Source organism: Aphelocoma coerulescens, chromosome 4 (genome assembly GCF_041296385.1).
Source record: "Aphelocoma coerulescens isolate FSJ_1873_10779 chromosome 4, UR_Acoe_1.0, whole genome shotgun sequence".
NCBI classification, from domain to species: Eukaryota; Metazoa; Chordata; class Aves; order Passeriformes; family Corvidae; genus Aphelocoma; species Aphelocoma coerulescens.
Genome location: NC_091017.1, coordinates 53,058,812 through 53,072,941, shown reverse-complemented (window position 1 = coordinate 53,072,941; position 14,130 = coordinate 53,058,812). Strand labels below are relative to the sequence as shown.

Sequence of the window (14,130 nt, the reverse complement as noted above, 5' to 3'; positions counted from 1 at the left end):
TCTCCTGAATTTTCCACATATTTAATAGGGGAAAAATAATGCAATAACACAGAAAGGTATAGCAGGGTTTCATGAGACACTTATTCCTCTTTGGGAGAAATGGGAACTGCCACAAAATTGCTTTGACTGTTAGTACATGCATATTTTTACCTCATACACAAAAGGTTGATCTGTGCTTAGCTGTATCTGGCGTAGCTCCAGGGAATTAAATGGGTCTGTGCTGATTTGCATTAGCTCATGATCCAGGCATTGCTCTAAATCAGTCATGAGTGTAATTTTGAATGGTAAACGGGCATTTTTTTCCTCTTTATGTCAGTTGCTAAGATTGTGTATCAATACTTTATTTTCTTTCCCATTTGACCTTTACACGTCATCCAAAATAAAGAAAAATATATCAATATTGATAAATTACTTCTATGTAATTTGTTTCTTCCTGACATTGTCTCAAAGTTCTTCAAAACAAGTTGAGTATGAAAACTGTTAATCATCAGTGAAGTATTCACCCATGAATTATGCCTACTCTCTTCTGTAACACTGTTACAGATTGCAAGTTTTTTGCATCTGTCCATTGACTTGGATTGTTAGTTACAAGTTTTTTGTGACTTCATATTTTTTCTCAGAAGAAAAAGGGTTTCGTAGTGGTTTTTGCAGTTTATAACAATATAAAAATATGAAGCATGTAAAGATTTTCAGCCGAGAAACAATAAGTATATAGCATCATTTAAGTTGGAAAATAATCTTAAGATTGTTGAGTACAAGTTAACCTGACACTATTAAGTTCACCATTAAACCATACCCATGAACACCGCATCTATACATCTTTTAAATACCTCCAGGGATGGTGAGTCCACCATTTCCCTAGGTGGCCTGTTCTTTGGGTGAAGAAAAACCTCCCCTGGCACAACGTGAAGCTGTCTCTTCTTGTCCAGTTGCTTTTTACTTGGGAGAGGAGACCAACCCTCTCCTAACTACAACCTCCTTTCATGCAGTTGTAGAGAGGTGTAAGGTGCACCCTCAACCTCCTTTTCTTCAGGCTAAACACCCGCAGCTCCTTCAGCCACTCCTCGTGGGACTTGTGCTCCAAACCCTTCACCAGCTCCATTGCCCTTCTCTGGACTCACCCCAGCACCTCAGTATCTTTCTTGTAGTGAGGGGCCCAGAACTGAACACAGGATTCACAGTGCGGCCTCATCAGTGCCAACTTCAGTGGGACAAAATCCTGCTGGCCACACTATTCCTGATACAGGGCAGGATACCAGTGGTTTTCTTAGCCACCTGGGCACACTGCTGGATCATGTTCAGCCAGCTGTCAACAAAGGTGTAAATCAGATAAAATATTTTATTCGTTAATTAATTAGACTTTGATGTCCATAGTCTGCTAAAGGACTTGGCTGGTACTGAGGCAGATCTACAGAAGTGTTAGCTGCATTGTTTCTCAGTATTCTTGCTCTGGGTACTGCACCACAGTGAAGCCCTGAGCAGCAGATCAGCAAGAGCTGTGCCAGGGGAAGAGGTGGTCTTTGGCAGGTCACCCTCTTCCACCTTCTCTGCGGCTTCAGCAGGACCTTGTGGATATTACCACTTCCCTTCTCAGTAGATCTGCCAACTGAGTCACTTGCAGGATTGCAGCAAGCTCAAAAAATTGACACATTTTTGCAGAAACAGGGGTGTGAACACACAGAGTTGACAGATCTGAGAAGACACAGAAGGAAAATACTATTTTGGAGCAGTCTGCAGACATGCATCTCTCTGTATATGTGGTTTTACCCTATGGGCATGCTTATGTTGTACAAGAAGATCACAGTTTGCTCCCAGGCCTTCAGATTGTACTTTAAAATTTTAATTTAATTTAATTTAATTTAAAATTATTGCTCTGGGTTTTTAGCAGTAACCTGTTTTAGAAATGTTCAAGCAGAAAATTCAAACTCTTTTTATCATGCAGCCTGCACTGGATCCAAGCCACCTTCCATAGAAGTTGTTATAATGTAGACATAGTAAAGATAAAGTGGAATGATAATTAGAATCACAAAAACAAATGCAATGTTCCTTTTCTCCTAACATACAGAGTGCTGGCTATACTAAAAAATAAATACAGAAATAAAGTATGAGACTAAGACATTGAAACTGATCTCTTGGTTTAACCACAGGACTGCGAAGTCAAGAATGCCTAAGACAAGGAAAACCAAGTTATTTTGCTGATAATGTCATCACATTTCAGCAGTATGTCCCAGTGGTAAAACTTTTCAAAACCAATGATGATCAGTTTTGGTGCTGTGCTGCAAAGCATGGTTACAGCTCTAACCTCAATCCTGCATGTCCCTGTGGTGCTCTGTGGAGGTGTGTTAAATTTGCAATGTTGCCTCTACTTTGAGAAATCCTTGTGCATGTCAAAGATATGCAGACTGTCCCAGGAAGTTTGCTGGGCAACACGTAATGTTTTATTAAGCCTTAAATTTTGTAAATGTATTTCACTTAATCATGCCAAAGCCGAGGCCTTAGACTTCCATATTGAAACTATTGATTGGGTAATAAAGATAATTATTTCTTATAACAACTTGGAGCCTGTTAAGCCACAGGGAGTCATCTCAGGGTATGCAGCACCAGGCACTGCCCTTGTTCTACAATGCTGGCATAGTTTGGCCAGGGAATCCCTCTGCCTGCCCACAGATTCGCTGGCCAAAGCGAGCGCTGGCATCTTGTCACAGACATAAGTGGCTGCACATCAAAACTGCTCACCTCTTCTCCCAGGTGCAAAGGGGAAGAAAATTAAATCTACAGAAACTCCCAGGAGGGGCATATGGTGCCAAGGCAGTTCAGGAGAGAAGTCTTTTCTTTGGATTCAGTGTTCAGGTAGGGCCACAGAACTCCCCAGGTCTGGGACTTGATAACGATGTAGAAAGCCCATTCGGGGTCACACCTGGAGCCCTGCATGCCCATTCCCCCCTAGGACGGGTCCAGAGGGGTGGCGGGGATGCCGCCTCCGTCTCCACCGGAGAGCGGGCGCGCCCAGGTGCGCCGGGCGGCGCCGGGGCGGGCGGAGCCGCCGGCGCGGAGCCCGCGGAGCCCCGCAGCGATGGGTCCCGGAGAGGCGCTGCCCGCCCGCCCGTCCTGCCGCGCGGGTCAGTGTGTGCGCGGCCGCGGGGGCCGGGGCACCGGGGCGGGCTGCGGGGCGCGGCGCCGGGGGGACAGGGCGCGGGGATTGCGCGCGGTCTGCGCGGAGGGTTCGCGAGGCTCGGGACGCGCGCGGGTTCGCGGGGCCCGGGACGCGGCCGTGCGCTGAGACGAGGGCGAGGTGCGTGCTCCTGCAGCCCCCCTGCGCCCGCTCCGCGGGTGCGGTGTCCGGAGCCCTGCACGCGTAAGGTTTTCCTCGGCCCTGACGTCACGGAGTTGTTTTCCGACGAGTGGAGCGCGGCCGGCGCCGGGGAGGCTCCTGCCCTTCTCCCTTAGCTGCCTCGGGTTAAACATCTTTTCACCTTTGTTTTGTGCTTTTTTTTGTGAGTCTCCACTCCAGGTGTGCCAGGGAAGAATTCCTTGCTTCTTCTCAGTACACCCACTTTTGGCCCCAGGAGCCATGCCTTGGCAAAGGTGGGCTTGGTATTTCTTGGGTGACCGAGAAAGGTGTTTCATGTTTCTGCCAGGGGTGACCAGAGTCGTGAGCTCAAATGTAAATGGTCAAATTATGTGTCTAATCAAAGCAATTCGTTTTCGAGATGACTTAGGACCATTATCTTCAGTGGCAAGTTAAGACCCAAGTTGGCTGTCACTAACCAGGGCAAGTCAGCCCTGGATTGCAGGATGACAGCAAGTTAGACATGCCTCAAGAGGTGTGTAGCAACGGGCTGGCTGATCTACGCGATTCAGATAGAGAGTATTTAGGTGTTTGAGGGGGGAAAAAAAATGGATTTAGCTGGATCATTAAAAAAGTTTAGAAGTTAAAACAGCAGCTTCCTTAGCTCAGACTGGTTTCCTGTTGTTGCCAGCCTTGAGTCAGAGCTGGGAGAGATTATTTCTGCAAGGAGGTGTTCTGCTGACGGGTTCATGTTTGTTGACATTTGGAAGTGGGAGGTGAAACTAGCTTAGCTACAGAAACTCTGTGCTGAGCGAGCCAGGCAGCCTGAGTAATTTGTAACTTTCCTCAGCCTATCGAAGTGATCCTCAGACTGTTCACAGGGGTAATAAAATATTAGTAATTCCCAGACCAGCCTCCTCTTCATATCTCTAAGGTGGTTCTTTGATCAGTGCAGTGACATGCCACTTTTTATGCAAGTGGAACAAATGACATGTTAAAACTATGAAAAGCTGCTCAGCACAATAAGCAGAAATCATAACCATTCAAAATTACTCTTCTCAGCGACAACTCCAGTGTTTCTTTGTGAATGTGAGCAGAGATTGTAGTTCAGACAGGAGAGAAACAACCTGTGGTAGTCACTGGGTGACTTAGTACAAATGGCATGATTAAATTTTCCTTATTCGATGTCGTAATGTATGCTGAGGAATGGAAAACTTTAGAACACATAGAAAAAAGTAGCAGTAGTGTAATGTAAAAGGGAATAAGCCTGCCATTCATCTCCACCTAAATGCAAGTACATTAGTCACAAAAAAGGAAGAAGAGTGTTACTTTCTTCACTTTGAAAACCCAACACACTGATAGAAGTTGCCCTTACTGTTGCAGGTAGCTGAAAGACTACACTTATCAAGAGCGTTTATCTTCATATTTTCTTTCAATTAAATGCAAGGAATGTTACTGCTTCTCACACCAGGCTGGTTTAGCATCAGTATGGGTATTGGGAGCGAAGGGATTTCATTAATCTCTGCATTGGTTTTTTTTCACAGAATCATAGAATTGTTTGGATTGGAAGGCACCTTTAAAGGTTATCTAGACCAACCCCCGTGCCATGGCAGGGGCGTTTTTGTCTTGCCCTGATATATGTTTACTAAGAGAAAATATATTTATGCTTAAAGGACCTTTCTGTAATTTTGTTTTGTGATTTATTCTTCACTAATTATGTCAAAACAAATACATGCAAATTTTTCTTCTTCTAAGGCTATGTTAATAGTTTAGGATTTTAAAATACTTTCAGGTGCAAATGCAAATTCCATTTGTTTATATTACCCAACTGTAATTTCTAGTAATGATAAGAGGGTAGAATAGTATCTATCCTACATACATGCAATAGTAATTGCATGTTGATCTAAGTTCTCTAAGATTTTAATCTTCATATGTGGAATATGAACATACCCATCTTGTGGGAGCATTTTTATTAAGTCTGACTTAGCAATACAAAACAATTCTTGTAATATGGAAACACCCTTGGCAAACAAGGAAATGTGTTTGCACAGCCTGCAAATCAAATTATAACTTCCTGTAGTATGTTTGTTGTACAGTATGGAATGGGAAAACAGGGAGCAGGTACTCACTCTAGTTCCTTACTTTCAAAGGGTGCTGTCTCCCAGAGTTAACACCTGCATTTCCAACTGCAAATATGAGATTTTTAAGACCTTACATATTTTACCTATTCCTTGTTAAACTGTATTAAAGGAATTATCCAAGTCTGCTTATTGTTAATTGTTCAGTGAAGTACTTATGACGTAACATTATTATTTCCAGAGCTTACATCTGAACACAGAGGCACATCCTTTTCTACTAAGTCCCCAAGTGGGGTTTTTCAGTTGGGGGTGGGGGGAAATAAAAAAGGGAGTGTATTACTGATGCTGCCACTCATCAGGATGAATCGTTCATGTGTTATTTTAATTACAGGGAAAACATGGAAAGCAAAACTATTTGTTGCATCCTCATTTATATGAATCACAGTGGACTGAGCTTTTGTACTTCTGCACCGTTTCATATTTTAACATGTCTTCACAAGAAAACTATTTTTTTCTAAAAAGATTGCTTTTAAAAGTATTCCTGTCTATATTCTCTGATCCACAGTGATTGCCTGATGCATTCCACCGTGAGAAACTGAGACATCAGCCTAGATTGCCTAAACCCTGTTGCAGCTTTGCTGCCTGACTTATGCTTCCCCGTGCAAAATAACAACTCCTTTTGCTTTTTAAAAATGCAGTCCCTCTTCTCCTTTAAAAACACATCTAGGCTGATAACAATGATGTCATTGCTGCAGACTATCCTCCTAGTGATACTGATAATGCTTGGCTTGCTGAGAGTGTGAAGCTTTGGTCTCTACTCTAGATCACCCAGTTCTCCAGCAGCATTGCAGGGATAGCTGGGGGAACTGTCCCCTGTGGCCTGTGCTCTACCTCCACCCAGGGCTTGCTGAGGTTAGGTGAAATTTGCTGTGAGGTGTAATGAGACCTTCACCTGAAAATTTTAAGATTGGTTAAATAAGACTTGGCTCACACAGTATTCACTGAACACTTTTAATAAAATGTCTTAGTGCCCATATGCAGTGAGAGTTTGCTCCCTGTTTGATTTTCCTTCCTTTTTTTTCCATTTGTTTTTGCAATCTTAGCTACCAATGTAAAAACAGAAGCCTTGAATAGCAGCAGGCTTGCTTTAACAGGTGAAGTCCAAAATCATGGATTCGGCTATATGTTTGTGGTCTCTGCTCAACAAAAAAGAGCCCTTTCATCTTGAGGTTTCAGGTTAGCTTTTAAGATTTTGAGTTGAATTTTACATTGAAGCTAATATATTTTTGTTGCATTCCTTGGTATCTCCCTTATTGCTTGCAAAATATGTACATAAATAATGTATGCACCCATGAACTACAGGGGTGGGTAATGACCCAGGGCAGCATTGTGTACATTATGTAGATTTTGTGGGTTATTTGCAGAGTCAGAAATTACAAGTGCTCTGGAAAGACATGAAAAGGAGTGAGCAGAATGAGGACAGGGCTCTTCGAGAGCTGAGCTTGGGTTGTGAATCATTTGTCCTTCTTTTTCTGCTCCCAGGTGCTGTGCTCTCTTTTTCTTGCCGTGACTCCTGCCAAGCATGGTGCCAGATCATCAATGTGTCTGAATCACACTCTGCTTTCGTCACCTCTGTGGAGGGGACTGGCAATGAAACAAACTGGAGCATTTCCATGCCTTCTGGAAGCAAATACCACCTCTACATTGGCTTGGCTTTGGCAATAGTTTCCAGTATCTTTATTGGTTCTAGTTTCATACTGAAGAAGAAAGGACTTTTGAAACTGGCAGACAGAGGAGTCACCCGAGCTGGTAAGTGGTGGTGACAGCGTTGCTCCTGCTGGGGACACAAACACCTCTTGTAACTCAACAAAATCCAACTTCATGTCATGGATCACATGTTTAAAACTGTACTTTAATGCTTATCACAACTCCTGTCCTGGTGAGGGATGAAGACATAGTATTATTTCTCTGTGTGTGATTACAGGGAGTGGGATTTCAGAACTTGTAGGACTATGGGAGCTGCAGTGGGTATTAAATCTAGTGAGTCGGTGCTATTTCCTCACTGAGAGCAATTAGTTACCAAATAAAATTCTCCATGCATCTTACCCTTCAAAATGCCTTTCTCTCTCTTTTTTCCATCTTTTTCCCCCTCATCTGAGAGAGAAAATCTTAAGCTGGTAACTAGGTTTAGCTTTTTGCTTTGTGCTTTTTCTCTGCTTTTTTAAAGTAAGTGCAATGAGTTGTAGAAATTATTACACAAGTGTCTACTGTTAGTACAACTATCCCTTCATCAAAGTCAACAGATGAAGAGCTAGAAAAAGAAAAATTCAGCTAATCTCATCATTTCCTTTGCATGGATTTAATGCATAGCATTAGCAGTTTTTCTTTTGTTTGTTGTGTTTATTGCAATATACTGTTCTAGAGAATTTGGTTATTTGAAAAAACTGCAATACTGAATATTCCATATACTTATGTTTTATGTTAAAAAAAAATCATGTACACAAGGTCATTTTTCTTTCTATTTTCTTTTAACCTAAAGTAAAAGGAGAGTCAAACTACAGTTGACTGTATGCATATATTGGATCTGGCCTGGAAAAGCATTTTGAGACATTTCTTAAGCTCACCAAGAATCTTTATAGATACTTTACTTTTGCTTGAAACTTCCCCTCTGTGTACCTTTAGTCAAATAGCATTTTTCAGAAGTCCAAGTCACAAAGCAGTAGAGTGGTTAATTAAAATGTCAGTCAAAATTAAATACTCTTCTTGTTGCATCCAGATAGCATGCTCTTTTGGTACTTTGGAGGTGCAAATGTGAAGCTGTACTTTTTGTTTCTTACAATTAGGTGATCTGTTTCTTCTAAGATGAGGTTACTTTTTCTCTTTCAGGACAAGGTGGATATTCTTATTTGAAGGAATGGCTTTGGTGGGCTGGACTGCTATCAAGTAAGTCACCTCTTTCCTCTGTATCTTTCCTCTTTCCTCACCTTCCGCCTATATGTAAATCTACAAAAAGCAGATGGTTTTAAAGAGATTTATTCCCTGATTTTTCACTCCCTTCACTTAAAAGAAATTTCCTTGCAGTCACATTCATGACAAGCTGTTCTGATATGCCATCTTTCGAACACTGCATTTGCTCCTCACAGCTCTTTGCAGAATAACCACCTTCATTATCTGGTCAAATGCAGGGGAATTGCATCTGTCCAGCTTCTAGGAGTACTTAGGAGAAAAGTATTTAGCTTTCTTCAGCATTTATTATTTCCTGAAGAGGTTGTGCAGCTAATTTTGCAATTAAAATGTGCATATATAGTGTGGAAAAAAGATTTCGGTTTATATTTGCTATCATAGCTGTCATACAAAATATTTACAATAGTGTGCCTTCTTAAATCCCCCTCCAAGCTGATCCAAATGTTCTTTCTTCTGCAGTGGGATTAGGAGAAGCTGCCAACTTTGCTGCCTATGCCTTTGCACCTGCAACCTTAGTTACCCCCTTGGGTGCACTGAGTGTTCTCATAAGGTCAGTACCAATTGGGAGCAAGCCTTGGCAAATGAACCACTCACTGCATGAGGGGAAAATACTTTCTTTGGTTGAAAGTAGAGATTTCAAGTAAGAAAACTGAAAAGCAATTTATGGACAAAAAATGCTGTTTGTTGCTTGATGGTAAGATATTTTGCTTATTTAGAACTGACTTCTCTTGGTAGATAGAATCAAAAGCCTTGTTCCGAAGGCCACTGAATGCCTTCTCTGTAGCCTTCCACCTATATTACAAAGTATTTCTTATCAGCATATACCAGGTATACTGCTGATGGAAGATAATTTTTCTTTTCCTAGAGAACTGAAGCTTTTTTAAAACCTGTTACCCTATTCTTCAGATGTGACAAAACTTTAAATAAGAATACAATATTCCCTCACTAAAATGTTTTCAAAAACATTTCTATTTATAGGAGCATAATTTCATATTAAGGCACACTTAGTAAACCTTTTGGTTTTGTTTTGTCATTCTGAAATCCTTCTGGAAAGAAAGCAAAGGAAATTTTAGCTTTTTTCAATATCCACAATTAAAATTTATGGTTCTTTTGAAACATAAATGTCCTTCAAAGCCTAATTATTTCCTATGTATGAAGAAACAAATAAGTCCCAAGTACTTAAATACATACAGTAATGTGGCTGTCATAGTAGCAGAAGAGACATGGACTATGTATACAAAAATGTTATGGGAAATAATTTTTTAGCAAAATGAAATCATTGTATTTTAAATGTGAAAATCTGATTTTTAAGAACTGAGTATTCCATATGAAACGCTGGGTTTAAAACAACATGCGCCACATATTAAAAACCAAACAAACACAAAAAAAACCCCCAAAACCCCAAACCCCAAACAAACAAAAAACTCCCTAGGTTTCTTGCAATAATCTAACTGCTAAAATTGCAGCCATTCTGTCATAGTAAAATTAACGTAACTCAGTCACCTGCAGTTGTGCTGGGATCAGCATGTGGGTAGATGCAGATTAACTGGCTGACTGGCTGCTGCTTTGCAAAACAGCTTGAGTTTTATTGCCCTTTTCTTTGATGGGGATAGCAACTGTTCGAATTTTTATGAGACAGAGAGGTTTTTAGAACTTCATGTCAGTGAACTCATTACCCTTGTGTGAAAAAAAAGTCTGTATTTTGATCAGTGGGTTGAATAACTGTTTGTGAGTGTGTTCACACACCATTAAGCCTGTGTCTGTGCCCAAGGTTGTGCTCTAACAGGCTAATCATGCCCTGTGAGTGGTGTCATTCAGGCCGTGTTATTGTCCTTAGGTTAAATAATCGACCCCGTGGAGATCCTGGGGTTGGTCTCTTTGGAGGGGGAGACATGCCTTCTCTGTGTTTTGGGGGGAGTCCTGGCAAGCCAGGAAGACAGTGCGCCTGGGTGGGAGAGCCTGGGGAGGGATGAGGAACAGTTTCCAAAACTCATGTGCATGGGTTATAATGGCAAATGAAGTGCTTTGAACCATTTTTGGAAGGAAAAAGCAGCTCTTGTACAGTGAGAGCGCATACCCTGACCCAGGCAATCAGGAATGAGAAGTGAGTGGACTTTTTTACAACCTGGAGGGAAGTGAGCAGGGTTGCTAAACTCCCTAAAACCTGACCTTACCTTCTTGGTCATGAACAGCTTTCTTGGAAAAACTCCTTACAATTTGACTGTATCAGGCTGGTTTACCATATATCCAAATTCAAAAGAGGTTTTGAATTACTGTCATGCGACACAGAGAGATTCTGAATGTCTTTTGTGGCTGGTGGAGCTGAACATTCTATTTCTATTTTCCTGAACAGTGCTATATTGTCATCCTATTTTTTAAATGAGAAGCTGAATATTCATGGAAAGCTGGGCTGCATACTGAGCATTTTGGGGTCAACGGTCATGGTTATTCATGCCCCAGAGGAGGAGGAGGTCACCTCACTAGATGAGATGGAAAGGAAACTGCAAGATCCAGGTCTGTATGCAACTGCACCAAACACATGCTACAGTTCATAGGGAAGTGTCCAGGATGCTGAACAACTCTGAGCATGTACTTGGACATAGTCTGGTATTTTATCTCATGTGCATTACTCTTGCCTTTCCTCTTTCTTACAGCCTTTGTTACATTTGCTGTTCTCCTAACTGTGGTTGCCCTTGTCCTGATTGTTGTTGTGGCTCCAAGGAGAGGTCAGACAAATATACTGATCTATGTTTTAATTTGCTCACTCATCGGTGCCTTCTCTGTCTCGTCTGTGAAAGGCCTGGGCATTGCCATTAAACAAATGCTGGAGCGGAAGCCAGTCTATGGCCATCCATTGGTTTACATTTTAGTGGGCATCTTGGTGCTCTCAGTCAGCACTCAGATCAACTATCTCAACAAAGCACTGGACACGTTCAACACATCCCTGGTGACACCTATTTATTACGTGTGCTTCACTACAACGGTGGTGACGTGCTCCATCATCTTGTTCAAGGAGTGGAATAGTATGGAACTGGGTGATATCATTGGAACCCTGAGCGGATTCTGCAATATCATCATTGGTATTTTCCTATTGCATGCTTTCAAAAACACTAACATCACCTGGAGTCAGTTGATGTCCACTGTTGCCAAAGAGTCATCACTACCACACCTTGAATTTGAAACCAGTCACACTTTGCTGGAGAGCATGGAAGACCTAGCTTTGGCATACGAGGAGGACAACATTTTATTCAGTCAATGAAATACTCAAGGAATGTTCCTCATCAAAGTATCACGAATTGCAAACTCAGCCCACCCATGTCTACTAGAATGCTCTACTTTTCTGCAGTCCTCTGGAAATTTGTCTGTGAGGCCTTTAAGTGTGGGCCACTCCTCTTGCCAGCTGTTGGCGTAATGAATTAAAATGTTCAGTAATTAGCATGACAGACAGAAACCTGGTAGTGATTGTATGTTAGGCAAAGAAAAACATGGTCCTTTTTTTATGCAGCATTTCTTCTTGGGAAATTTTAGTAAAAAACAATGGTCTTTGTAAGCCACGTTTAAAAAATGCAATTTTCTTTTAATGCTAAAAGACAATCCTTGCTGAAGTGACAGGTGCTCCACTATTATCTTGGTGATGGCCTTAATATTTCTGGCTTTCTTTATATTTTTTTAATTTATTGCCAAACAAGCTTGTAGATACTCTACATGAAGGATATTCATTGGAGACATAATATGAAGAACCCTCTTAGCTTTTAATATAAAATTTTGTGCAAGACTTTTTCAGTTTGATGACCTGTCAGTGAACATTGATTAAATGTCACAAAAAAAATTTAGCAAATACAATTCTTAATAACTCTCAGCTTTTCTACCCAAGGCATCCTAAATGGATTGTGAATCTCCGAATGTACGTCTACCTTTTTATTTCAAAACTAAGACCAAGTTTAAGAAAAAGAAAATTCATCAGAGGCCTGAAAACAGCTGCTACTGGCTTAAAAAGTTACATGAGCTTATAAAATTAAGTATTCAAAGGCAGAAGAAAACCAGAACATGCAATTAAAAGTTTTCATTTTGTTTTATATTATTTTGAGGATTAAGAAGGGGCTTTACTTATTTTTATACTTCTTCCTAGTACTGCCATCTATTAATTAAAACCCCTTTAAACTTTTCAAATTTTTTCCTCATTTTCTGGAAAGGTATTGTTCTTTATTAATAATAAAGCAGTCCTGTTAATTTTTATTCTTTTATAAGTGCAAAATCCATTTTACAATCCATGCACTACTTCTAAAAATACTAGGTAAAGGATGGGCTGTAGGCAAGGTGTGAGAAACATCAAAACATCTTTTTTTTTTAGTTTGGCCTTTTCATCTTTTCTAAAAATGAGTATTCACCTCTATTAGACATTTAACAATATGTTAATCTACCAGAGGCCTTGAAGATTGGTATCTATACTACAGTATGCTCCTCAGTTGTGGTCACTGGTCTTCATGCCACAAAAAAGCTTGCACAGTCCATGGTTTACTCATTACAATCCCCTTTGTTTTCCACTTTGTTAGTAAGTAAGTAACTTCAGCAATCAGACGTGTGGGTGGTGACAAGCTCACCAGAAAGTAGTATTTCTAGTCTTTGGATTTTTAAGTGTGAGTCCAGAAAGTTTTCCTGGTTTTAATCAGATGAGATTTATATGCCAAGCAGAACTTCCTCATGGAGCAGGCTAGATGTTTTCTAATGTTCAAAAGGGTTTAGTAGAAGAGGACAGTTTGGATAGAAAACTGTTCCACCAAAGAAAGCTCCTAATTTAGCTGTAAGAAAAAAAGGTTGCTGCTTATATTTCACATGTTTGTGTGGAAGCACTGTTAACCAGGAAAAGGAACATTTTCACAAAAAATGTACTTGCCTTCAAAATATAATGACATTGAATACATTGTCAGTTTGGAATATTTTTCAGCCAATTGACTGATGAGACTTGCAGCAATTCTTTGCTGTTAAAATGCATGTGTTAAAAACGCTTCAGAGAACAGGGTTTAATTACTTCTTAGTTAATGTGGAGAATACTTTGGCTTTATGGACCAGATTCAAGCTTCAAAGTCTTTACAGTTAAAAACAAGTAACACAAATAATAAAAAAACTAAAGATGGAGGGCCTTTTATAGTTTGTTTTTTAACAAAAACTTGAATTGCTTTTCATTCTGAATTACACAGTTCAGAGAATAACTGAAGAAAATATGGACTGTAAAAAAGGGAAAAAGAAATGCTTTTGCATAGTTCGTGGCCCCTTTATTTGCTTATACAGTCATCACTGTTGTGTGACCAAATGAGTTATTTGTAAGAAAAAGCAACCAGTCCCATTCTTGGATGGATGTGTGTTGCCTTTTTTTAAAGATATGTCATAATACTTTCTCTGAGAAGGGTTTGGACTCTTTTCATACCAACTGCTGGCAATAATTAACTTGTACCAAGCAAAATTCCTGTATTTTCTACTGGACCTGTGTATCTGCTATTACACATAAATAGCAACTAATAATAAAAGAATGTTAATGTCAAAAAACAAAGTTAATGCTTATTTTCATGGTGCACAAGAAGCCCATCATGTTAAGAAATAAATTAGTGGCTAACATTTGTATAAAAACACTTGTTGTAAGAGATGTTATTTTTTAAAAATGTTTATATTTAGTTACTAGTTTGGAATAACTTTGATTTTTTAATTGAAATTATGCTAATATTTCTCTTGTAATAAATTATTCACAGTTATGTACTTAATGATCTGTGTTTTTTAAACAATGGATAAAAAAGAGTGTCATTC

The 14,130-nt window shown here is 40.1% G+C and overlaps 1 protein-coding gene across 2 annotated transcripts; it reads left to right on the top strand.

The window, feature by feature from the left end:
* The first annotated feature begins 2,971 nt into the window (after positions 1 to 2,971).
* NIPAL1 (NIPA like domain containing 1) lies at positions 2,972 to 14,078 on the top strand. 2 transcript variants are annotated; one of them, XM_069014174.1, is made up of 6 exons: positions 2,972 to 3,119; positions 6,910 to 7,176; positions 8,254 to 8,310; positions 8,791 to 8,881; positions 10,685 to 10,845; positions 10,986 to 14,078. In XM_069014174.1, the coding sequence occupies exons 1-6, from the start codon at positions 2,972 to 2,974 to the stop codon at positions 11,588 to 11,590; spliced, it is 1,329 nt and encodes a 442-aa protein (XP_068870275.1). In that variant the 3' UTR covers positions 11,591 to 14,078. The 2 variants fall into 2 exon arrangements, with proteins under 2 accessions (XP_068870275.1, XP_068870276.1); XM_069014175.1 differs by lacking the exon at positions 2,972 to 3,119 and adding an exon at positions 3,518 to 3,585 and having other exon boundaries at positions 6,471 to 7,176.
* The last annotated feature ends 52 nt before the right edge of the window (positions 14,079 to 14,130 follow it).

Excerpts from the sequence above, each read along its gene's own strand:
- NIPAL1 (XM_069014174.1), top strand. The coding sequence starts at position 2,972 with ATGCCGCCTCCGTCTCCACCGGAGAGCGGGCGCGCCCAGGTGCGCCGG. Across the intron at positions 3,120-6,909 it reads CCGCCCGTCCTGCCGCGCGG|GTGCTGTGCTCTCTTTTTCT; the intron begins GTCAGTGTGTGC and ends TTCTGCTCCCAG. Across the intron at positions 8,882-10,684 it reads GCACTGAGTGTTCTCATAAG|TGCTATATTGTCATCCTATT; the intron begins GTCAGTACCAAT and ends TTTCCTGAACAG.